Below are 26,124 nucleotides of genomic sequence, written 5' to 3'. Positions count from 1 at the left end.
GTGGGAAACCCCCCCCCCCCCCGAGCAGCCCCAGGCAACCAAAAAGGGGAGCTGGGCCACCAACTCCTTCCCTCTCCCGCGGGGAGGGGTCAGCCAACACCCCCGGTACATTCTTCAGCAGGTTCTTAAGGCAATTAACATGGAAATGCATTTACAACTGGAGTTTGATTTATAAATTTTCTTACTGTGAAGACAAACGCTGAGATTCCCCCCCCTCCAAAGGAAGGTTTTGGGGGGCCGGGCCTGTTCCCAGCAACTGCAGCTCCAGGGCTTTGAGCATTTACCCCAATAATTCCCTCCAAGAGGGTCCCTGGACCCACATCTCAGCCAGGAGCTCCAAGCTCCCCTTCCACACAAAAGCTCAGCGCTGCTTTGGCCACCGACACTAATATTTGATATTTTGTTGGGTTTTTTTTGCGGTACAGATCAAGGAATGGATTCATTACTCCCCCCCCTTTCCAAAATAAAAATACATCCATAATACAAATTAAACCACAAGGAACTATATTAAGAGTCTCTCTAAAAATGGAATTTTACCTGCCTACGCCGCGTTAGCGCCTTTCTAGGAAGGACCATCCCTGGGATGCTTTGCTAGAAAGGTGCCAATGCTCCCCGGGGCTGGCAGAGAAATCCAGGGGGCACGGAGTTCTCCTGGGGTGGGGGGGTCCAGGCCAGACACCTTCCCCCTCAGAATTTCCTTCTCTTCTCTCTAGATTTGATGCCAGGCCCCTAAATAATGTATTTATCTGGTAAAATTAAACCCCGCTGTCTCTTCAGCAACGGAACTCAGGATATCGGAACCCACGGCCTGAATTAGACATTGGTTTCTTTTATTATGCCACAATGTAAACATATTTGGTATAAATAAACGGTTTCTCATTGATCTTCATCCAGTTGTTCCAAAAGAGTCCTCCTCTGTTTCTCCAGCTCCCCCTCGCTCAGCTCGCTGCCCGACGTGTCCCAGTTCCCCTGCGGAGAGAAGCCGGGGTTACGGGTCAGCACCAGGTACCAGTGACACTGTGCCCCACTGTCACCCAGCAGGACGAGCTGGGGGGCACAGGAAGGTCCCCAAAACCCCCCCCAGGGCGGCAGGAGGAACCAGGGAGGGCGAGGAGGACAGGGCAGCCTGAGCTGAGGTCCTGCCTCTGCTTCATCACCCCCATCTTCATCAGAAGATGCCCTCGTTAGGCCATACGGTTGTTTTTATCAAAGGCACCTGGAGGCCAAAGCAGCTTTTTTATGTGAAGAAAAGGCTTTTCGATGTGAAGAAAAGGCTTTTCTATTTTAAGGAGACTCCATAAGAAGCAGACACCTGCCCTCCATCCCCTCCAGGAAGGGGGGACGTTATGGGGTGTCATCCAGAAGGACACCGCCCCCAACTCAACCTGAGTGAAGCAAATAATCCCCCCCCACCCTGAGGAGCCCCCAAAGATGCTGAGCCAAAAGAAATTTATGCTTTTCATCCCAACACTTTGATGTGTCTTTGAAAATGCTCTTCTAAGCCCCTCCCAAAGCATCAACACGTGGAAGCATCACAGCCAGGAGCAGGACAGCAGCCACGAGCCTGAGAAGTGCAAGAATTGGGGAGCTTTTGTTCCACTAAGGTTGTCTCCCCCTCAGCCCAGCACCACAGGCACTGAACTTCTGGCTGCTCATCTCTTTTGGGATCAATCCAGCCCATCAGATGGAAAAAAAGAGGGGCAGTTTGGCCACACTGGCTGCGCTGTCAGAGCACGGACCAGGCCTCATTCATGCCTCATGCCAACCAGCAATAATAAGTGGCATTTCATCACAGAATCATCAAGGTTGGAAGGGACCTTCTAAGATCAGCAGGTCCAACCATCAACCCAGCACTGACAAAGCCACCACTGACCCATGTCCCTCAGCACCACACAGCAGTTTCACCCCTCTGTAACAAAGCACTACCCGAGGGCAAAGGATCATTAAGCTCCACTTGAACATTTGATCCTTTTTATCTACAAATTGAACATAAATAAAGCTTTAGCACCTTATTTAAAGCAAACCTCTAAAGGTTGGGTTCTACCCCATAGCACCCTGCTGACACGTGAGCCCAAAGCCCCAGGGAAGAGGGGGACAGAGCTTACAGAATCCTTTCCAGGCCGTTTTTTAGTAGGAGATTTATGTTTTGATTCCGATCTCTGTCTGGCTCTGTCCTTCTCGCTCTCTCTCTCCCTCTCTTTTTTGTCTTTTTCTCGTTCAACATCCGATTCTGGCGAGTCCTGTGTAAATAAAGGGGAAAATATTAATATGAAATATATTAGACATTAAGTGACAGAATAACCACACCTCCGAAAAGTCTGCCTTCATTTCAATATAGGCCACATTAGAAATACGGCTTCAAGTGGTTACTAATTAAGCACATCCCATTAACCACCGCAGAAGTAAGTAATGCAGAAACATCACTGAAGTGATTGGAAAAGAAGAGGGGAGAGGTTTGTTCAGTGCAGAAAAACTTTCACCATCCCCAGTGCACACTGGGTGCCCTAAGATAAATCTCTGCACAAATCCATTCATTCCTTAAGATTCCCAGAAAGGGTGAAATCTGGGAAAAAACTGTCTGTTCCACTCAAGTGCTTTAAAGCTGCTGGGTTTTTACTGGATATTACCCACACTGTGAGGGATCAGGGGGCAGGACTGTGATTTTTATCCCAGTTTCATCCCAGAGATGCTAAGCTTGTGTGACCCTCTGGGCTGCAACCCTTTAGCACTAACATCTTACTCAGCAGCTAACAATTAACATCCCCCTCCTTGTGAACACTGCCCAGTGAAGGGCAGAGCTGACTGCTCAGAAGTTACAGAAACAGAATAAATCGAGTTGTGAAGAGTTTTGCAGCCAAGATGAGTTCAGAGACTCAATATTCTTTCTCTATCCAGGGAAAAGAAAGAATTCTTCTTTAGCCTCAACCAATACAGAGGGAAAGCTCTTCCTGCTCTTTCTGTCCTTTTGATGCTCCAGTGGATTCAGTATCAAAGCTTCTAACCCAACCCTAAGGCTCAACAGACAAAAGGAACGATGCTCAGCATCAGGCAGGAGGAGAAGACAGCTGGGCTTGTTCCCAGCTCTCCACAGAAACAGCCAACACCAAGATTTGCCCCCATAAACAGCAAATACTGGGTTACTAGGACAGTCCTCGACGCCTGCTCGAATGGTCGCAGTTAAACCCCAAAAATTCAGCAGTCTTGAATGGTTTAATATTCAGGTATATGTAACAGAGTTAACTCATCACCAATATCCACCCTCCAGTCTGATCTCACACAGTCCCTACTCCAAAGGATGATTAGAGATCAAAAAAGGATTACTGAGACCACGAGGTGCCAAACTGGTCATTAGTTAACTCCAAAAAAAAAAAATTAACTGCACTTACAGACTTGTGTCTTCTCTTCTTGCTCTTTTTCTTGTGTTTTTTTGACTTTTTGTAACTCCTCTCTGCAGACACAGGGAGAAAGACAAACACATCAATAAAAGGGTCAAGATCCAGCAGCAGAACAGGGATGCTAATTTAAAAAACAAAGAAAAAGAAATAATCTCCTACCGGATTCTGCGCTGGAAGAACGTTCAGAAACCGATCTCGACTCCGAACGCTGCCGTTTCTTCTTTGAATGGCTGTCATCATCCTCAGACTCCGAGCCCTGGAGATACAAACCCAACGTTAGCAGGACCACAGCATCAGGAACAGTGATGGAAGGAGGTTTTAAGACCCCAGGAAGGACCTTACCGAGCGAGACCGCGATCGCTTCCTGTGGTGCTTTTTGGATTTTTTCGAATGTTTCTTGTTCTTCGAATGATGGTGCTGGCACTCGTGCTGAAGGGCAAGAGAAGGCACAACGTTATAACTGGTCTGTAGGACACAGCAAGAAGCTGTAATGATGCTTCTTATCATCCACAGAGGCATCGACAGCCAGCAGTGGTTAAAAAAATAATAAATCAGGCATTTATTGGGTCAAAACCCATCAAGAGCTACCGATATTGCCATGTTGAAGGAGTAATAACAAGCACCAAAGAGCAAGGATGCCCAGAGCTTCAGTCTCCTGCTCCCAATTGCTCCCCTGCTCAAGAATGCCTAAAACACACTGCACACCTCACTCTGCCAAATATGAAGTTCTGAAATTAAGCCATTTTAAAAGCTCTTACAAACTCCAGAAAATGAAAAAAAAATCCAACCACCAAACCCAAAGAGCACGTGCTGCAAAATCAAATCTCACATTTTCTAGGAAAAGCTGAAAAAAAAATCCAACCACCAAACCCGTGGTGCACGTGCTGCAAAATCAAATCTCGCATTTTCTAGGAAAAAGCAGCACCTTATTCAACAAGAATGACACTGAACTACATCCTCCCGTTTGCACACCAGAAAAACACTGTCTGCAGTAAAAAAAAAATAATATACATCTGCAGAGCTTATTATGTCCTTGAAGTTCCAGATTTGTAGTGAATAAAATACCGCAGCTCTATGTCCAATTTCATCAGGTTTTGTACAAAATCACAGCAACAAACAATTTCTCTAAAACAAAACAGGAATTCTGGTATTAACTTCCGAAAATTCTTGTAAGGAAGGAGATTAAAAGAAGAACTATATGTTAAATAATATCAAATAACTGTAACTTGTTTCTTCAGTTCCTTACTTTCAAGATGAGGTTTTAATATCCATTAATTTTAGGTAACACACAGCCTCCACTGTAATAGAATTCTACTGATTTCTGTTAAGTCCCTCTCTCTTCCCATGCAATTTAAGAGCCAATCAATTAAAACATCCTTTCATATCCTCTACTCAGGAAAAATTAAGTAATAATTACCTCTAGTACGTGCATGAAATCTTTAAATATTCTTTTTCTTTCCGACTCCAGAGTGATGTCTTCAAACGCTGGTTCCTTCACAAACCTATCTCTGATCTGTAAGGAAAATAGCAATGAAATGCTGCCGTTCAGAAATAAAAATAATTATAATAAAAAAAAGGCAATTTCAGCAGCTGAAAAAGCCATTGTACTGTCCTATGGTGGACAGCTGGAGACCTGCAGAGCCAGGCTGGTTTTCCCTGCCTGTCCCATTTCAGCCATGCAGCTTGTTAGAACACACCTTTTTATACAAAGCACACTTCAACAAAAAAGGTTTTTAGAGGTGTTTTGTTTTTTTTAAAGAATGAATTTAATAGGCTTTCAGCTAAGCAGAGTGCTTTATCTCCATTTAAATCAAGGTTGGGGGCTTTGTGTGATTAGTCTTTATGGGGAGGGTGGTGGGTTTTTGTGTTCCTTTTAGGTGGATTTGGTTTAGGGTTGTCTCATTTTGAATTGTACTGAAATTAAAGTATCAATGGAATGAAGTTATTCACATCAAATGTTAAACTTTACTGAACGACAGGACAACTTTTGTATCATCAGCAAGTTGGCAGATGATACCAAGCTAAGCAGGGGTGTTGACTCCCAGGAGGATAGGGAAGCTTTGCAAGAGGATCTAGATAGATTGGATCACTGGGCCAAGATCAACGGCATGAGTTTCAACAAGGGCAAGTGCCAGGTCCTGCACTTGGGCCACAACAACCCCCTGCAGCGCTACAGGCTGGGGGAAGTGTGGCTGGAGCTGCCTGGAGGAAAGAGACCTGGGGGTTCTAGTTGACAAACGGCTGAATATGAGCCGGCCGTTGCCCAGGGGGGCAAGAAAGCCAATGGCATCCTGGCTTGTATCAAAAATAGTGTGACCAGCAGAAGCAGGGAGGTGATTGTGCCCCTGTACTCAGCACTGGTGAGGCCACACCTGGAGTGTTGTGTCCAGTTTTGGGCACCTCAATCCAAGAGAGATCTGGAGGTGCTGGAGCGAGTGCAGAGGAGGGCAACGAAGCTGGTGAGGGGGCTGGAAAACAAATCGTATGAGGAGCGGCTGAAGGAGCTGGGACTGTTTAGTGTGAGGAAGAGGAGGCTGAGGGGAGGCCTCATCACTCTCTACAACTACTTGAAAGGACACTGTAGAGAGGTTGGTGCTGGTCTCTTCTCACAGGTAATTAGTGACAGAATGAGAGGGAACGGCTTCAAGCTCCAACAGGGGAGGTTTAGATTGAACATTAGGAAGGAATTTTTCACCGAAAGAGTGGTCGGGCATTGGAACAGGCTGCCCAGGGAGGGGGTGGAGTCCCCATCCCTGGCTGTGTTTAAGGGCCGTTTAGATGCAGTGCTGAGGGACATGGTGTAGGGGAGGACTTTGTAGAGTAGGGGAGATGGTTGGACTCGATGATCCCAAGGGTCTCTTCCAACCTGAATGATTCTATGAGTCTATGATTTTATGGGTCTAAGTTCTATAAACAGCACCACTAAGTGCGTAGAGAACACAGGTTTATGCAGAGCAGCCTGTTAAATCTATTTGGAAAGACTTTCTTAAGGAAGTGGTGACACGTACATCCTCCCAGACCGCGTCCAGCTCAATCGGAGGGGTCGCTTGCTTCAACATGCTCTTGAAGGCAGACTCTTTCCGCTTCATTTTGCGAGCCTCTTCTTTCTCCCTCTCTCTTTCACGGGCTTCTGCCTTTTCTAGTAGCTACAGCAAACAGAAGTCGCAAGATCATTTCAAGGGTATCAAAGTGGAACACTAATAATTCGGTTTAAAGCAATTTTTGGGAAAGCCCAATGACAGTTCACCTTTAGAGCTTTCTATTAGTCAGTCGGGCATACAGAAAATTAACCAATTACTTATTCTTAAAGCTTTAGATGCTCAAACAGAGTCTAAAATAGAGTCAGTATATCATACAGGCCACAACTACAGAAACACACAAGCAGAAAAAAATCCCTCATGTGAGAAGTTACATATAAATGAGAGAACATTACTTCATTCCTACCACAGAATTTCTCAAATTGAAACGTTTTGCGTAAAGATACACCCCTACAATGTTTATTTCGGGAGCTGATACCAGGATAAGCCACTCTAAATCACAGCATCTCCCTCAAATATTATGAAAGCAGTGAAATAAAGGGCAATTCTTGTTTTTCCTAGAGATTTCACATTGCAAGGTTTGGACCATTCCTATGTATCAATACTCACACTGTTGAAAGCCAGCTTGATATTTCCCGCATCTAAAGTAGTAGCTCTTTTAGTTGAGCTGATGACCGTAACGAAATCTTCAAAAGAAGTATTCACTTCAACCACAAATCCTTTATCCTGGAAGAAAATTGCTCCTTTGGCATCAGGTAAATCAGGAACTCTCCCCTCAGCACTAACGCCCACGACGTCAACGCCACGTGAAATCCCATCTCCCAGAAGCAAAGAGGTCACTTCAATGATAGGTTTGGCATTCAAAGAAGAAACCCCATAATGAAGCTTTCCCCCCCAGGGCCTCTCACCTTTAGGATATCTTTTATGATCTTCTTCTCATCGTGGTAACGTGCTTTCAAGTCTTCAACATAGAACTTGAAAAGATCAAGTGCTGTTGATCCTGATGAAAAAACTAGATAAGTCAAAAGCTAGCTCTAATAAAAGAGCTGCATTTTTTTTAAACAGTTAGAAAATATACAAAATAACCCTGCTCTATTCTGCCCCAAGTCCAAGATTTCTACCTTCCTTTTCACAGGGCTGGAAGAAGCAGCATTCTTACCAGGCTGACCCAGCATATTCGTGAATCTGATGTCAGAGCTGATGGTTGGGTAGAGCTCCATCCAGGAGGACATGGAATGCAACTGTCCGTGCTCGTGTAGTTCATCTAAAAAGAGCTGCAAGATACAAGTGAAAAGGAAATTTTTAGCCATTCATCATACTTCTACTTGGCTAACGGCTGGAATGGATACTTTTTGATAACTGGAATTCCATTTTTGTTAAGATGTGATTGAAAAAATCACTTTTCACATCATCCTTTCTTCCTGCCTTTATCCCCCAATGTTCCAATTGCATTTCCTTTCCACCCAGTTCTGTTTCCTCTTGCTTTCCCCTGCTTTTGCAGCTTTCTGGAAAGCAGATCTATTATACAGCAGGGAAAATGCTACAATGCTGATAACTGATGCATTCATTATACACACCTGTGAGCCTGCTCTAAGAAATAAAAAGCCCTACAGAACATCTAATCGTGACCCACCTAGGACAGAAAGAGAAAAGTCCACCAACCTGAAAAGATTCTCTATTTTTACGCTGCCGCCTTCTTTCTCTAAGCAAACTTTTCTGTTTTTCTTCTTCCTCCTCTTTTTCCAGTGCCCTGATGTGTTCCTCAAAGCAGATCAGTGCATCCTCCTTATCCATGTCTAGAGACAGAAAACAACAGAATGTCAGGAGTAAAAATTAGGTATTTCTTCCCACTAACTGCAGAAAGAGTCTTACTGTGAGGGAATGGTTGCCAGTTGTTACTGTGAGTGGAAATTTCATCAAGCACTGAAATACATGAAGATCTGAGCAGCAGCAAAAGCCAACCTCCCCCAACCTGGATAAATGATCATTGCCAACAGAGAGCATAGAAGCCTTTATGAGAAAAAAAAAGTGTTGTGGATGAGCACTTGTGCATCTTCCCACTCCACCACAGGGATCTTAAAATCACAGGACAGAGGTAAAAACACAGAGCATCTTTTGTCAAATGCTTTATAAGCTGTGTAAAAGCACATGCTGCTCTTAAAACACGGAAGAAAAAATGTGCTCATAATGGAGGAAACTGCTTTCTTACACTAGAAAGTAAAAATAATTACTTTTCTAGGAAAACAAACACAGCAGGACCTCAGCCTAAATAAAGGTAGTGAAAGTATTTGCAACACAGGTTACGTTATCAAATAATTCTAATTTCAGAAACTGCTTTCTTACACTAGAAAGTAAAAATAATTACTTTTCTAGGAAAACAAACACAGCAGGACCTCAGCCTAAATAAAGGTAGTGAAAGTATTTGCAACACAGATTATGTTATCAAATAATTCTTCTAATTTCCAAGGCTAACAACTACTAAGGCAATTCAAGCCCCACCAAAAATGTATCCTTTATCACCAGGGTTAATCAGAAATGATTTTTGAAACTGATGTGTTTTCTAGAAACCAAACAAGACAGGTCCCTTCACACAGGCTGCTCAGAAGCTGCCACAGAAACATAGAATGGTTTGGGTGGGAAGGAACGTTGGAGCCCCACCAGTGCCACCCCCTGCCCTGGGCAGGGACACCTCCCACCAAGACTAGGTTGCTCCAAGCCCCCTCCAACCTGCCCTTCAACCCCTCCAGGGTAGTCATGGCAGCTCTACAGCCCCCTCCAACCTGGCCTTGAACCCCTCTGGGGTAGTCATGGCAGCTCTAGCCTGCACAGGAGCAAGCCATACCCAGCCAGGAGTCCTCATTGCTAAAGACAAATCCATTCCCCTCTTCCAACAAGAAATGCTGAGACTTTTTACATACTCTGAAGTTCCTCGTCTTCTGCAAACGTAGGGTTGTCCATCAGATACTGCTGAGCCTCCGACCACGTGGTACAGTAAGTGACATTGGCCATGTTATCTAGTATGTTCTTCAAAGCTTCCCAGTTCCTCTTTCGTAACTGTTTGGCTTGTTCCTGAGGAGAAAATGCATTATTTTTTGTTGTTGTTAAATTTGAGGTTGTACCGACAAAAATACACAACCCCTGAAGTTTGTTCTTCAAGACAACACAAAATTAATCTTTTGTTTGCATACAAAGGTACTTAATACAATTTTGACCTACATATAATTTCTACATGCTATTATTGCTCACATCCACAGCCAAACCATTTCAGGACTATTATCTCTGTTCCCCACAGATGGGGAAAGCTCACGAAACGGTGCTCATCTCTTAGAGATACTGCTACAGGTATAAACTCATTTACAGGTACCAAGTGAAAAGAGAAGTTTGAAAGAAAGTCACCTTCTCTTTCTTAGACAGAAAAAACAAGACATCTTCATAAATTTCAAGTCGGTCACGCTCAGATATCGCATTCCAGACTTCCATCTCCCCAAACATTTGTTCAGCTTTTCTGGACAAAAACAAAAAACATACAATTATTTATTGGTAAATGCTGATTTAAATTGTCCCATTGGCTTACAACAGAGGTCACTAATGTTGTAAGTAATACTGGAAGTAGCACTGCTTTTGTGTGGCATCTCCTTCATTTTCTGTCTTGGGAAACTTTTTCTGTAACACCCTCCTATCTCTTATAAACAAAGGAAACAGTTAAAAATTGAACTTCCACCAACAACCTATCAAAACTACTTAAATGTCATATAAGACTCCTCTCTGTGCCATCTTTTGTACCTACTTATTAGAAGCTCAACCCCAACACATTATCATCAGCACTTACTCACTTGGGTTTTTTTTGCCTGGTCTTATATACATTCTATGAAAATGAGACTATTTGTGTTGCTATAAAACTTACGGTTCCAGGCTGGCACTCACCAAGAGCAAACCAGCAAGATTTGATTATTAACTTGGCAAACTAGTAAAGGCTGGTAAAAATTAAAAAAAAAAAAAAAAAAAAAGTAAAGTAAAAAAGAATATAAACTTCATATATCTAGATCTTACTTGTATCTTGTTGTGGATGTCATCTTCTCATGGTTCTCAAGAAAACGCTGGAATGATTCTTTAGCTTCTTTGTATTTTGATCTCGCTTCTTCTTTCTCTTCTTTTTCTGTTTGCACTTTGTAAGCATTAAAAGCTTGCTTTTTTTCACTTAATTTTGCCAAAGCACTTCATATCAAAGAAAAAGAAAACAACAGTGTCAATTATACAAAAGGGAAACCAACGAAACCAAAGAATCATAAGATAACAGATCTGAATAATCCAGATTTTTGAAACAAAATTAAATATAATCTAGTGGCCAGTCATCACCCTGCCTCTCCCTCAGGATTGATGGAAGATCATTTAAAAAAAGCAATAAAATCAAGCACTTACTAATAAAAGCAGGTAATATCAAAACACAAGCTACTATCATGCCTTCAGGTTGCATTTACACATTTTACATTATAAAACTATTTTTTATCATAGACATCAACCACAAATAATATAAATAGCATGAAATACACCCAACAACTGCCACATTTTTCCCCAATGAAAAATTAAGCCTAGGACTTGAATTTTTTTTCACAGGAAGTGAAAAAAGTTCTCTGACAACTGTACATGGTCACAAATATCTATTAAAAAAATTAGAAGTTATGTCAGCAAAGTCAAACTCCCTAAAATAGTACTTGTGTAGAAATTCAAGGAGGAAAGAATCAAGCAGTACCTGTATCTAGGATCATTAATGATCATTTTCATAGCTTGTTCCCAAGAAGCATTGGACGGTACTCGCTGTGAAGACATTAAATCATTAACTAATTAGATTTAGAACCAACACCCAACAATGACTGATTCCTTAAAAAATAGCCCCGATGAAAAAACAAAAAAAAAACGCACTACACTTTTGAGGTTAAGACAACATTCTTTGTCACAGGTTTTATTTATATTTTATTAACAGTCAACATGGAAAATGAAACAAGGTACTTTTGGGATTATTGCCATTTCTACAATAAATTCTTCTGGAAGTTTGTGCCCTATAAAACCATGTTGACTCAGCAGCCAAAGCACAAGCAGATCTCATACACTCTGAGGGAAAAACAAAGCTAAGCAGAAAAAAAAAAGAAGTCCAGCAATTTCTGGCAAATGCTGGTTTTGTAGTTCAAGAAAGCATTAAGAATAGTTGACCAAAATACCTTTTCTTTTAACAGCTCTTTAAATGCTTGCTTTGCTTCTTCCTTTGTATTCCACGTATAGGTTTTTTTAACTGGTTGGGCATCGTCGTCCTCCTTCTTCGAAGCACCACTATATATAAAAAATCAGTAAATTTATTATTTACCCATTTTTTTTCCTAAGTTAGAGCCAACATAATCAGATAGGATGAGTTTTTTAAATAGCAACTCAAAGAAAAATAATAAAGCCACACAATTCTATGATACACACAATTTGTGTAAGACTTTTCCTTACAGGCACCGTACACAACTGATTAAAAAAAAGCAAACTATTTCAGTATTATCCCTTATGCAATTGGCTACCTGCTCAAGTTATCTAGAAATGATTCATAAAAATATAACGCTGAAATTTAGCAGGAATACTTATACATATATAAAATATAAAAATATAAAGGGGTGTGCCTAATTAAGGGCAAAAAGCGTGTTTTATCTCCTGATGGCTCTTATCCCCCACAGCACGGAGGTTTCTTTGAATGATAAAAAGCATAATAAGCTATAATTCTCCACCTGATCAGTTCTCAATTATTAAGAAACAAAGGATCTCATTTCTGGTGGAACAGATAAAGGTCTACTTAGTATTGAATTTTCTTCTAATGATAGCCAATTGCACAGATCCGTGTGTCGAGGTTCAGGCTGGGCTGGCCCCACTAAACAAGTGACAAAATGGGAAGGGAGAGAAACTTACGAGGTGAAAAAAACTAAACCAGCTTTAATAAAATATTATACAAGACAGTAACAATAATAAGAAAATAATGAAATATATATAAATAGATATAAAGCCAATCTCAAGCGCCCAGGATGAGGATCACATCACTGGCCAGCACTGGGACTGGACTCAGTGGTGGATGAAAACTGGATTCAGGGACACACAGATTAGGATCAAAGGCAGTAGAAGAGAGTCCTCCCTGGACGCTGGCCATTGAAGGAAGAGCCTGACCCCTTTGATCCCTCAGCCTTTGTCATCAGCATGATGCCCATGGGATGGAACACCCCATTGGGCAGTTCTGGGTCAAATGCCCTGTCTGCTCCTCACTGCAGGTGCCACCCCCCTACACTGTTCCACTTCCAACCCTCCAACGGGGCACATAAAAGTTAGCTGACCTTAGTTGTTACATCAATTAGTATAAGCAAGAGCCTCTCTGCATCCCATCCCTTGGTATTCACTATAAACATCAGGCCTTACCACTGCTAGAAGCAGACCCTGTCTGAAAAACATACCATTAATTTCAGAGAGTGCAGCTGGTTAGAAGAGACTTAACTGAAAAGTAAAATTACTGAAAAATGGTTTTGCTCTATCTCAAACCAGGGCACTACGAAAGCAGAAGCACATAACATCACTCTGGGAAACTCTTACAGCTACCAAAACTTTACAAAGTGTTTGAGGCACGAGTGCTCTCTGTGGGGTGTAAGAGTTTTGGGGGAGCATTGGCAAGGGGAAGATGCTAACTTTTCTACAAGTAGATTTAACATTCTCTCTCTTACTCATTTCACCTCTGCTGTCATTGATGACTTAACTGAAAAGTAAAATTACTGAAAAATGGTTTTGCTCTATCTCAAACCAGGGCACTACGAAAGCAGAAGCACATAACATCACTCTGGGAAACTCTTACAGCTACCAAAACTTTACAAAGTGTTTGAGGCACGAGTGCTCTCTGTGGGGTGTAAGAGTTTTGGGGGAGCATTGGCAAGGGGAAGATGCTAACTTTTCTACAAGTAGATTTAACATTCTCTCTCTTACTCATTTCACCTCTGCTGTCATTGATTCATGTTCACGTTTCACTGAGGAAACAACCAGATGTCCAAGAAGCCTGGCCACCACCAACCGAAGAGAAACCAGATCCCCGAAGAAATAGAAAACTGCAGCAAAACCATGCTTTTGGTCATTTCACTTACTCTGCTGAGGCCTCCTGCTTGGAAGAGCACATAAAAGTTAGCTGACCTTAGTTGTTACATCAATTAGTATAAGCAAGAGCCTCTCTGCATCCCATCCCTTGGTATTCACTATAAACATCAGGCCTTACCACTGCTAGAAGCAGACCCTGTCTGAAAAACATACCATTAATTTCAGAGAGTGCAGCTGGTTAGAAGAGACTTAACTGAAAAGTAAAATTACTGAAAAATGGTTTTGCTCTATCTCAAACCAGGGCACTACGAAAGCAGAAGCACATAACATCACTCTGGGAAACTCTTACAGCTACCAAAACTTTACAAAGTGTTTGAGGCACGAGTGCTCTCTGTGGGGTGTAAGAGTTTTGGGGGAGCGTTGGCAAGGGGAAGATGCTAACTTTTCTAAAAGTAGATTTAATATTCTCTCTCTCACTCATTTCTTCTCTGCTGTCATTGACTCATGTTCACGTTTCACTGAGGAAACAACCAGATGTCCAAGAAGCCTGGCCACCACCAAACGAAGATAAACCAGAAATAGAAAACTGCAGCAAAACCATGCTTTTGGTCATTTCACTTACTCTGCTGAGGCCTCCTGCTTGGAAGAGTCATCTGCTGCGTTGGCCGCAGTTTCTCCACTCTGCTCCTGCGTGGCAGAGCCAGAAGCTGCCTGTCCCTGCTCCTCGGTGGTGGTGGTGCCAGTGCTCTCACCTTCCCCAGCAGCACCTGCAGCAGATTCTGCTTCGGGGGCTGCTGTACCAGCAGAGGCTGCCGTGGTGGTGGTGGCAGCGCCGGCGGTCTCCGCCGTCGTGGCGGCCGTGGCTGCGCTCCCTGCTTCTGCCGCCGCCGGAGCCGACGCCGCCGGAGTGGAGTCTTCAGGCTTTGTGCTGGAGGCATCAGAAAACAGGAGCCATCACACACAAGAAGGGGACAACTGAAGGGTTTAAGGGCTACAAAGATGATTCAAGGACTGGAGCATCTCCCTTATGAGGAGAGGCTGAAAGAGCTGGGACTCTTTAGTCTGGAGAAGAGAAGGCTGAGGGGAGACCTTATCAATGCCTACAAGTATCTCAAGGGCGGGCTGAGGGAGGAGGGAACCAGGCTCTTTTCAGTAGTTGCCAGTGAGAGGACAAGGGGCAATGGGCACAAGTTGGAACATAAAGGGTTCCACTTGAATATGAGGAAGAACTTTTTCACGGTGAGGGTGACAGAGCCCTGGAACAGGCTGCCCAGGGAGGGTGTGGAGGCCCCTTCTCTGGAGATCTTCAAGCCCCACCTGGATGCTCCTGAGTAACATGCTCTGACAAGCTCTGGGTGGTCCTGCTTTAGCAGGGGAGTTGGACTGGATGATCTCTATGGTCCCTTCCAACTCTAAAAATTCAGTGAAATTCAGTGAAATGCCGAGTTTTTAGGTTGAGTTACAAAGACTTCTCAGAAGAACACACCCCAGTCTCAGCTCAGAGAAAGGAAAGGCTTCACTGAAACAGGATCAATCAGATCAATCATTTCAGTTACAAAGAAACCCAGGGTAAATTGAGGTTTTAGGTATTAAGCCACGATTTGGAATGAAAAGCTGCGAGAAGAATGTTTAAAGCTTCAAGGACTAGATCCCATTTTTAAGAAATAAGCAGCTTAACATAAAAACATTAGCACGCCATTCAAAACATACCTGTTTTCTTCAGCTTTAATCATTGCTAGAGGAGATAGAGAAAAAAAATAAATCAAAATACAGCTTAAAAAATACTTTATATACACATGGTAAAAAGTTACTTTTAATATTATTTAATAAAAGTATAGCGTTAAATATTTTCACTACTATCAATAATTTTAATATTTATGCCCTTTGAAGACTGAAATCAATTCAGACTAAACCCAAAATTTAGAAATCCCATTAAAGAAAGAAAAGGGCACATAAAGAACGACTTCTTAGTTTAAAATAATTATTTTAACTTTAAAAGACTATCTTAAAGAACCGATAAAGTTAGATTTACTGAAACAGATCTTTCCTTCTTTTTTATTCTAAGTCACTGATGCTTAGTCTTTGCAGTTTAAAATACTCATTTCTTACCCCACCTGGTTTTGTAGATTTCTCACCAAGATCTTATTTCCCTTACACCACCAAACAAAACCATGCTAAAAGTTAAAAAAAGGGGGCACAGCATCATAGGACATTATTACAAAAAGGGACATGGCCTTTATAATACTGAAGGGCAATAAAAAATTACTCATGTTTATGCCACATCATAGTTTCTCAAAATAATTTTTTTTGGGTCAAAAATTAAAAGCAAACTGATACCAGCCTTGAATCAGCCACAGCATAATTCAGTTCCCCTTTAGGGACACGAGGGGGAGCTGCTGCTGCTGCCACATAAATGGGGAAGAAATAAAAGTATAATGGAAAAAGGAATGGTGGTAAGGACACAGGAGACAAAACTGCTCCTTAGAAGCTCTACTACATAAAGCTTATTCCTGTGGATTTAATTCCTTTACAGAAGTTTGAGTGCTATGCTGTGATGGCAAATTTTTGCCTGAAGTCAGGCATATGCACAGCTTGCAATCACTGCCACCCTCCCTACCCATTTTCATTAACATTACCTTCCAGATCCTCAAGCTCCTTGGGTTTTGCCCAGCGCGATTCCTTTGTTTGGGAATTGTAATAGTAGGGCTTGCCAGAATCAGATTTATACTCTTTCCAGGGGCACTTAGACAGCAATTGCTAACAGAGAGAAAACAAAACCAAACGATTTATACTCTTTCCAGGGGCACTTAGACAACAATTGCTAACAGAGAGAAAACAAAAACATAAAATCAAACTTACAATGGTGCTTTAAAATTAAAGGGGTAGCTAGAAATGAGCCACAAACACTACGCCAAGAAATAACTTAAGGATCAATGAATGTGGGCATATACTTTCCATGGAAAATCCTCCTTAGCATTAAACAAACACATTACTTAACTAAATATTAAAGAATGCCATTTTTTTTCATGTGGAAAATTTACCTAAAAATTCAGGAGAAGTGTAGAGAGTTTTGTCCATTTTGCAGCCTCAAGTTCCACCAACATAAGGAGTGCGATACAAATATTTAACAGTTTGCTCCCATTGGGAAGAAAATAATCTATTGGCAGAGCTACCCTCCTGCACAGGAGTTCTGCTACTAAATGCTTGTGTTCACACAAACTCTCATAGTACAATAATCTTTATTTGAATTTAATTTACCTCAGCAGGTGTTTTGAGATCATCTGGCTTCTCCCACGTAGACTGCTTTGTTTCAGTATTATAGTAATATGTTCTCCCATCGGGTGATTTGTGTTCTGTCCAGGTAGATTTCTAGGAAAAAGAAAAAGATACCGTTAACGATGAGCAATAATTGCTGACTGAGCTGGTATCAAAAGGCACTGAAAAGTTAAATGCAAGTGGAAAAACCTGTTTGGAGTGGTCGTCGCTAACAGAGCTGTTGGTTGTGGCAGTTTGCTGGGCTGCACAAACCACGGGATGCGTTGTCTGAGGGCGAAACAAAACAGAGCTCTGAAAAGACATTCTGGTTAATATTTGTTTTTTCCATTTGAGTGTGTATATCAAATATACCAAGTAATTCAGCAGCACAGGAAAGACAGCAAGCCAAAAATCTAAACACATTTAAGTCAGCTACTTCTTTGTGAGAAGAGCTATTAAGAGTCTCGCACACCCCGCTCCCATTCAGCGACCCAAGGCAGCAATTACCATCCGAAAAGAAAGTGAAAGTGAGTGTGACAGGACCCTAAATGCTCCAAGCGAAAGTCTCAGCAGCACACCATGTTTTCAAAACTAAGAAAAATTTGCTTCAAGAAGCAACATCCCCAAATTTTGAACCAAAAAACTTACAATGGGATATCTTTGAGGCCACATAACTATTTTTACTGATTCTGCCTCTTCTATTATTTAGCCAAACTATTTCCTTTATCATCTTAAAAACTAAAGGTAAATGTCTGGGATAGCCTCTAGAGAAGTAATTTAGTATTTACAAAATTTTAAATAGAACTCTGATAGTGACTGAAAGTTATTTATCATCATCCAGGGTGCCATGAAAGACAAAATTCTAAATTACTTTTAGATGACCTGCCTACCTCAGTTCAAACCTACATTAATTCATGACTCAAAAGTTTCAATGTTGAGATAAACAGCACCAGTTCTGTTCCATCAGCAGTTTCCCAGCTGGTGGAAAGGTGGAAGATTACTAAAAAACACCTAGGAAGTCAGTTTGGCCCCCACGCCACCTTCCTGTTTCCAAGTTCAGCCTACGCTAAATCACCTTCCGTGCAACCTACCCAATATTTATTCCCCCTTAAACTACTGAATTACACTCTGTTCCCACAAACACACAAGACACTAACAAAAGAAAATTTCAAGTAATGTCAAGACTTCAGTGGGGGGAGAAGTTAAGCTAAATTATCAACAGCGAACTGATGAAGCGGTGATGACCTTTCTTTTGATGTCAGGATATAAAGATATCCTTCAAAAACCACAGAGATTTTTTCAAAATTATTCTGGGTAACTTTATAGGCTATTCTCTTTTTATTGTTGAAGTGTTTGGCAACAAAACTCTCAGTAGGCTGACAATGCTAATAAAGGTTCCAATAAATCACACGGGACTGAACAATACCAGAACCTTGACCTGTTTTTTCCTGCTAAGTGCAGGTGTGTTAAGGAACAGCAAGGAAGACTTAATCCTTTGTCCTGGTTTGCCTGACAAATTTTGCTACACACATTAGAACTGCTAAAACACAATATTCGTTAATATGTAGCAGGCAAGAAGTTACCCAAATGTAGGTAAAACGAAAAACTGCTTATAGGGCCTTCCTGGTTTTAACCTAAAAGTGTTTATAAGCCGGTCACTGATACAGAAGGAAAAAAGAGGAACAAGACAGAGAAGCAACTTTCAATCTTCTTCAGAGTAAATAAACTCCCATCTCTACTCTGAGTATCACCTAGCCCAATGCTTGCCAAGATTTAAATCTGAAAGCTCCTGGTTTTAACCTAAAAGTGTTTATAAGCTGGGCACTGATATGGAAGGAAAAAAGAGGAACAAGACAGATAGAGAAGCAACCTTCAATCTTCTTCAGAGCAAATAAACTCCCATCTCTACCCTGAGTATCACCTAGCCCAATGCTTGCCAAGATTTAAATCTGAAAGCAGCCAGTTTTAAACACCCAGGTATCTAATGTAGGCTACAATGCCCTTGCCGGTCAGGTAGGGCAAAAAGACCTAAAAACATCACAAGAAAGCAGCCAGTTTTAAACACCCAGGTATCTAATCTAGGCTACAATGCCCTCACTGCTCAGGCAGGGCAAAAAGACCTACAAACATCACAAGAAACACCTCCTATTGCTGTCCTGCACACTAGAAGAACTAGAAACAGACACTCTTTTAAATCCCTCCAGGGATGGTGCCTCAACCCCTTCCCTGGGCAGCCCATTCCAAGGCTTCATAACCCTTTCCCTGTAAAAATTTTCTTTAATTTCCAACATTTCCTGTTGCTGCCTTGCACACTAGAAGAACTAGAAACAGACAGAGTTCAGTGCTCAGAAATGAGAGGAAACATAACAGAAAACACAGCTACTTTAAATATTAACATTAATTACAGACTGACAGTCAAATAAGCAAAGCAGCTCCGTATGAGCAGAAAAATAAGACACCAGGTTTTCTTTTAAACCCGCAAAGCCACACATGCCCAACACCACACTGCTATTGCAATCTTCTACTGTTCTGGTTTTCACATACCTGAGTTCCAGGAGGTGTTACACCTGGGGAAAAAAAAAAATTAAAAATGTTTGGTTGATGTATTTTTCTATACAAAGACTAATGAACGTTCGAAAGTAAAATTTTCTGGGAATCAATGAAGACGTCGGTTACTGAAATGCTAAATCATATTTTACAGAGAAGTATTTTTTTTTTTCTTTAAATACTTCACTTAATTTTGGTTAACTACTTTGAAATGGTAACATATTGTTTATACTCACCTACTTGGGCGTCCATACTGTTCACCCCTGGCTGTAGAAACAATCAACAGATATTTAAGCACTGAGTGCAATTGTAATTAAATCATCAATAAATACAGGACATATTCAAACAAGTGCTTTCAGCAACACAATTCTCTGCTGCCTTGAGTATGGATTCCCAGCTTCCCACCACCCACTGAATTATTACTGCTCCTTAAAGAAGCAATTAGGAACATCAGGCTACTTTTCAGAGAGGCAATATATACAATAAACTACAGCAGGGGCTCCCTTGCAATCATTCCAATACACATCTTTATCTCCCAAATGAGCAGGTTGGGAGGAAAAAAGGATAATAAAAAAAAATCTGAATTTCTGCTGGAGTAACTTAGTAGGCTTCTGTTGTAATTATGTAGCATAAGCCTTTGAATGTATTAGTGTTGAATTTGTTGCATTCATAAAACTGCTTGCAAACAACCAAAGCTCCTGCAGATGCCCTTCTTGAAATTCTTTTAAACTGAGAGAAAAGATTAACGGGATTCAAATAGAGTTTTCCCAATTTTTTTCTTTTTCTGTAGGTAAAAATATAGTTTGCAGGTTTATCTTTTGCTAAGGTTTACCTTTCAGCTTTCTTCTACAAATTTGATTAACAAAAAACTCCTCTAAGTAAAAACTGCTACAGAGAGAGAAGAAATCACGTTGGGTCAATTTTGTTTGCTATTATCCAACAGAACTAAACTGTTGAATCATCAAAAGTTGAATCATCAACGAACCTTTATTTCAATCAAAATTTATTCCTAATCCCATATAAGAAAACCAGGTGATCTACCTTCAAGCCAGAATATGTAAAAACATACAGTAAAACTCAAAATTAGACTGATTTTAGCACTGATCTCTCCCTCTCCTTTTAAGTCTCTTTGGGCCACAGAATTTTTTTTAAGATTTTTCCCTGAAGGTGTGAAATTCTTTCAAAATTCTCCAAGAGCATCACTTGTCAGAAATTCATGAACACTTCTGTATGGGAAATGGAAGAAAATCACTAACATCTTTCCTACTTGGTAGCTTCTAAAATATGTAGCACATTGGGAAGCAGCTCCATGAGCACAAACTCATAACTAACAGGCAGATTCTCTAGTGTCTGACAAAGCCCATGCCTTAAACTTAAGTTTTTCTCCACTGTTAATTAAAATAATTAACATCCCTTCTCTGGTATGAATCTTCAGTCATCTAGTACATGTCAAGGTGATGTCCCATCCTTCTCCTAACAGTCCCTTCTCTATTTATTTTATAGAAACTTTGTGTCTTTGTGATTTTTCTCTCATTACTCCAGAGGGCAGATGGACTACTTAGCACACTACATCTGGATACACATAGCCTATTTAGTAGGTGAATTAAAGATCTCTTTCAGCAAATTCTTAATGAAAAATAAAAAAAGATGTGGAGTATTAACCAACTTATTTTTTTAAAAACAATCAACAAAAGCAGTAGCAAAGGTTTTGTGCTTAGTACTACAGAAAAATACAGTGTTCTACAAGGATGAAACCTGACATGGGGATGTAGTATCCGCATGGTAAGAAAATAAAAAAATAATGTATTTCTAAATTTAAGTGGATAGAAATGTTTGTAAGCAGATCTCCTATGGTTACTTTAAATATCCAAAAAGACTATGTTAATAGGAAAGAAATTTAGCCTTTTCCACTTCAGAAAGAGACAATCTATAATATCCATTAACTCTTCCCACTCCATTTCCACCCAAATAACTTCTTCACACCTATATCAGCAAACTTTTCTCATGATTTCAAACATGCTGAATTTCAGAAACTTTTATAGAAAATCAGATACATAGCAGTCAATTAGCCCTCCCAAAGCAGGTGAGGGACAAGGGAGGAGGCCAGGGGTGCAGGAACCGTTATGGGAAGCAGAATCCAGACAGAAAAAGGGTTTAAAGACCGATGAAAATCCACAGGACACCGAGTATCACTGGCTCTGCCTCTCGCAGAAATCCCACTTTTTACAATAATTCAAGAGCTAGATAAAACTTAATTGCCATCAGCAATACCTTTTTCTTAATCCAAGAAAAAAAATACAAGCACACCCAGGCTCAAGTAAAGACAACTGACACAGAGACCTTTTCTAAAAGCATTTAATTAGACTCACCGGGACCGTAGGCTGCATAGCAGCTTGAGACATGTGAGACATCATCATTCCAGGCATTACTGACTGCATCATTCCAGGCATCTATAATTAAAAAGTATTTCAGATATATTTTACGATATTTTAAACATGAGGATTCTTTCATTCTTATTTAAAAGGAATTAACTGCTACTAGCTTTTATTTAAAAACCCTTTAAATCACTCGGCAGCAAAAAGAATGGCAGGTTTGTAGAATGCTGATTCCCTTCATTACACTCCTACAAAACAGACGTTAGGAATGACATGTCTAGAGTTTTCCAAAGTCTGATATGAAATTATTAATAAAGACCACCATTTAAACTACAAAAGAACAACAGCAAATGGTAAGATGTGAGATCTGTTAGTTAAAGCAGGCAAAATAAAAGGTTGGGAAACATTTCTGCAAAATTCCAAGGCCACACGGAACAAACTAAGCAAAGGAAAGGTAAACTCCAAGTCTGAGGTTAGTTCTGCTCATGTTTTTTGACAACTTGCAACCTGTCTCCCTTCCCCCTTACCTCACAAATAGGAAGAAACACTTTACAGGGATGCTAGAATAAGGAATTTCTGCAAACAACTTCAAGATGGAGAGCGCTATTAAGTTTAAACATCAATGCTCTAAAACAATTCCAAACTCTTCTTTTTTTTTTAAAGGTCTAGGGGGGAAAAAGCCTTAATATAGACATACAATATTAAACCACATAACAGTGTGAACTTGGTCATGGGGATCTACCACACTACAGAAATGAAAAGTTTGAGTCTAGACTTGTATCTGAGTTTGTGGGGTGGTCCAATGAGACCAAAAAACCCACAGAACTGCTACTCAGGTAAGGTAGCTTTTGCCCAAATATTTATGCTCATAGTCTCAAAGGGATAGTTATGCAGAAGTTATATCTCACTGAAGTGACACTCTGAAAGGATGTCAAAAATGCTACTGAAAAAGTGTTTAATACCTTGCACGTTTCCTTATTTTTGCTGGCTTTTAAGAACTAAGAAGCCATAACAAAGTGGCAAAGCAAACAAGACATATAATTTAGGTCATTAGGAACATGAACTTTTGGCCACTCATCCCAAACAGGTCTTGAAGTCAACCCCCTTTCAACCTTTGCGTTATGCCCCTTTACCTTTATTGTCCTTGGCAGGCTGGCCAAGTGACCCCATCCCCCTGTATCTTCAGGGAGCCTCTGGTTACCACTCTCCTCATCTTGCATCTCGTGCGGAGAGAGGGCTATGTGGCAGAGCTACTGCTCCACCCTCAAATCCACAAGGTTTTCTTGGGAGGGTGAGGGAGGAAGGAAAGACTGGAAGGCGGCCCCTCCTATTCCTCGCCATCCTGTAGAAGCAGGAGAAGAAAGCACTCTTGCCCCATCGCTACTTGCAACTAAGGGGGCTTTGAGCCTGGAACTTCTTAAAAGCCCTGGCTTGGGTCCTGAAGAAACCTTGTGCACTGCTTGGTTTCTGCATAACACTAACCCAAATTCAGGAAACTAAAAAGAAATAATTGGGAAGGAGAGTGAATTCTTTTCCAAAAGACCCTCCTCTGAACGACGCTGACAGGAGGGTGTTGCTGGTATCTACACAAAGTATCTGCCCTACGGGGGTTCCCCTCAGAAAGGGGGAAAAAAGCTACATCCTGCAAAGCCTCACAAAGAAACCTCTGATATCTGCTGGAAGAAAAGAGCTTATCTTTCAAGGAAACAACCCGACATGAGCTGTTACTTCCAGCACATTAGTTCAGGCGTGAGCATATCCCTGTCCTGTCCCATCCTCACGGCTGCAGGGTCACTGAGCTGCTCATCTCCTCTCTGCCACGGCACTTACGCTGAGATTTTTACCCTGCATCTACCAAAGAGTCCCAAGTTCTCCACATTACTCACTAAAACATTAAAGATTGAAATATTCAATACATGAGAGTAAAAACAGTGGAACAGAAGCTATAAAAGAACTATGAAGTAGAGGAATAGAAAATAACTGCTATTTAAGTTTCTAATGAACACACACAAAAGCTCATGCTTGGTCAAATCCTCCTCATCTTTTAAAACTGCATTATTTTTCCACCAGCTCTACTAGGCTGCAAAACTATGCTGAAGATTCCTACCAAGCCATTTTACACCAGCTACAAAAAAATAAAAAAATAAAAAGAAACAAAACCACACTCTATCCAAGCACTGCAAAGGAAGACACTGAGTTTCCAGAGTGACCTTGTGGGCTCTTCTCAAAGGGTTACTCTTTCTTGCCATCCTCTGTCTGCTCTGGTCTACTCTATCTCCAGGTCTAGTTGATGACACTCAGGTTCTATTTACACAAATCATTAGCACAAGTAGTATCTATCTAGAACACCTATTATATCCAGACTGAGAATTGCTTCTTTTAGAAGTTCAGAATTTAATCAGAAACTACACAGGAAAGGATCTTTGATTATTGAAAAGAAAAGCTTTAAATTTGCAACAAGCACAGGTGGGATTCTGGCTACTCTACCTGTCAACCCAGGTTGACAACTGTCAATCTGAATGGCCAAGTTTATTTTTCAATCACATTTAACTGCCTTAATAAAAAACAAACCACGGATTCATACCTACTGCTATTTACAATCTAAGTTCCACATGAGGCGTGTCTATTAGCTGTTACAAATGAGAAGAGTTTCTGCATGGATAGGAACTGTGGCACAAAATATCCTGAATTATAAACCTTACCGTTTGCAAATTACTCAGTAAGACTTACCTACCTCAGGGATTACTTGACACCATTATGGTAAGGAAAAAAGAAAAAAAAAAGACAACCTTGTTAAAGTGTCTTACCTGCCCCATTGGCGGTCCTCCCATGGGGGGCATCATCTGGGGCATCATCCCGTGAGGAACTGGTGGCATATTGGGTGGTCTCTGACCCATAGGGTGCATTCCCATGGGAGGATAATGTGGCATGCCTGGGTGTCCCATCTGAAAGGCAGCAACAAACGAGGAAAATCAGGGTGAAGCCAACGACCCCAAGTCCCACCAAAGCATTAATAACAAAGAGACGCTCGAGATCGAACTGAAAACGATCTGGGCAATTTTAGATTGATACTGCAAAACAGCAAGTAGAATCATTCACTCTCCTAGCTCCTTAGAGCCCAAGTTAATCATCATCCATTTAAAATTTCAAAACCAACATACAAATAAAAAAATCCATGCTCCATACTCTTTCATCTTATGCTTTGTCACAGAGAAACATAATGAATTTAGGAATTTAACTCTTTCTGAATGCTCTTCCAGACAATTATGATTAATGCGAGTAATTCTACAGCACAAAAGTCAATGATATAAACAAAGTATCTTCTACTCCTGACATCCAAGTCTGAAACAGCTTTACACTGACAACCATCCCCATACTCTCGCATTAACCTGAGTCCTGCTGCTATTCTAGTACTTAGTACAGTCACACTGCTAGTACCAAAACGCATACAGACAATTTTTTTTTAATGACCAAAACATCGTAAGAGCTTTCTGTTCTAGTCAGAAGCAACAGCTCTAAGAATACCTTGGAAAAACCTTGGAAAGCATCTTTCTTTGAAGAATCAGAGAGTAAAAGAAAGGTTTAGGTTGGAAAGCACCTTGAAGCCCATCCAGTGCCACCCCCTGCCCTGGGCAGGGACACCTCCCACCACACCAGGTTGCTCCAAGCCCCCTCCAACCTGCCCTTCAACCCCTCCAGGGATGGGGCAGCCACAGCTTCTCGGGGCAACCTGGGCCAGGCTCTCACCACCCTCACACCAAAGAACTTCTTCCCCACATCTCAGCTCCATCTCCCCTCTTTCAGGGTCAAACCCTTCCCCCTCCTCCTAGGGCTCCCCTCCCTCACCAAGAGTCCCCCCCCATCTCTTCTGGAGCCCCTTGAGGAACTGGAAGGGGCTGGAAGGTCTCCCTGGAGCCTTCAAACATTATAACATAAACATACACATAGAACAAATGACTTGAAATACACGTGTGCTAGCTTATTAATAAGAAAACTACTGTTGAGCAAAATATCATTTTTGAACAGTCCTTAGCAGAAAAAAAAAAAACAAAAAACAACCAAGTAAGGTTTCTTTTTGATGTGCTCCAACCCCCGGGCTCCACAGCGCCGCACCGCCCCTCCGGAGGCGGAAGCCCGCCCCAGGGCCCGGCCCCCTTCCCCGTTCGCCCCGGTTTTCACCAGAGACGGGCCGCCCCCCTCCCCTACTCACCATCAGGGAGCCGCGGTCGACGCCGCCGGGCCTCATGGAGGGGCTGAGGAGGCTGCCCCCGCTGCACCTGCCAAGAAGGCGCCCTCTGAGTGGCTGCCGCGAAGAGGGGCCAAAGGGCATGAGCGGCTCGGGCTCGGCGCGGGGCGGGAGCAGCGGGGCCAGCAGGCTGACTGGCTTCCCGGCCGGCCAATCCGGACGGCCCGCCAGCC

At 41.7% G+C, this 26,124-nt stretch overlaps 1 protein-coding gene across 4 annotated transcripts; it reads right to left on the bottom strand.

Annotated features, from left to right (window-relative positions):
• Positions 1–808: 808 nt before the first annotated feature.
• Positions 809–26,118, bottom strand: PRPF40A (pre-mRNA processing factor 40 homolog A). Of its 4 annotated transcripts, none has more exons than XM_014957348.1 (26): positions 25,916–26,118; positions 24,513–24,650; positions 21,700–21,780; positions 19,567–19,597; positions 19,328–19,350; positions 16,994–17,095; positions 16,787–16,897; positions 16,165–16,285; positions 15,239–15,263; positions 14,151–14,456; positions 11,650–11,758; positions 11,184–11,248; positions 10,484–10,648; positions 9,830–9,938; positions 9,352–9,502; positions 8,096–8,229; positions 7,593–7,707; positions 7,342–7,445; positions 7,043–7,159; positions 6,404–6,541; positions 4,813–4,908; positions 3,738–3,824; positions 3,555–3,651; positions 3,387–3,448; positions 2,106–2,240; positions 809–969 (listed from the first exon to the last, which is right to left on the bottom strand). In XM_014957348.1, exons 1-26 carry the CDS (start codon positions 26,033–26,035, stop codon positions 877–879), a joined length of 2,835 nt encoding a protein of 944 aa, XP_014812834.1. In that variant the 5' UTR covers positions 26,036–26,118; the 3' UTR covers positions 809–876. The 4 variants fall into 4 exon arrangements, with proteins under 4 accessions (XP_014812834.1, XP_014812835.1, XP_014812837.1 ...); XM_014957349.1 differs by having other exon boundaries at positions 7,342–7,433; XM_014957351.1 differs by having other exon boundaries at positions 16,994–17,071.
• Positions 26,119–26,124: the final 6 nt, after the last annotated feature.

This window comes from Calidris pugnax, unplaced genomic scaffold, assembly GCF_001431845.1.
Source record: "Calidris pugnax isolate Ruff unplaced genomic scaffold, ASM143184v1 scaffold256, whole genome shotgun sequence".
Classification (NCBI taxonomy): domain Eukaryota; kingdom Metazoa; phylum Chordata; class Aves; order Charadriiformes; family Scolopacidae; genus Calidris; species Calidris pugnax.
The sequence above is the reverse complement of the archived record's forward strand: the minus strand, read 5'-3'. Positions and strand labels throughout refer to the sequence as shown.

Bases quoted from the DNA above. Each gene is read 5' to 3' on its own strand.
- PRPF40A (XM_014957348.1), bottom strand. From the start codon at position 26,035: ATGCCCTTTGGCCCCTCTTCGCGGCAGCCACTCAGAGGGCGCCTTCTT. The intron at 11,759-14,150 runs GTAAGTGAAATG...TTTTATATATAG, and splicing joins AAGCAGGAGGCCTCAGCAGA to TGGTGCTTCGAAGAAGGAGG. The intron at 7,160-7,341 runs GTGAGAGGCCCT...ATTTTCTTCCAG, and splicing joins TCATAAAAGATATCCTAAAG to GATAAAGGATTTGTGGTTGA.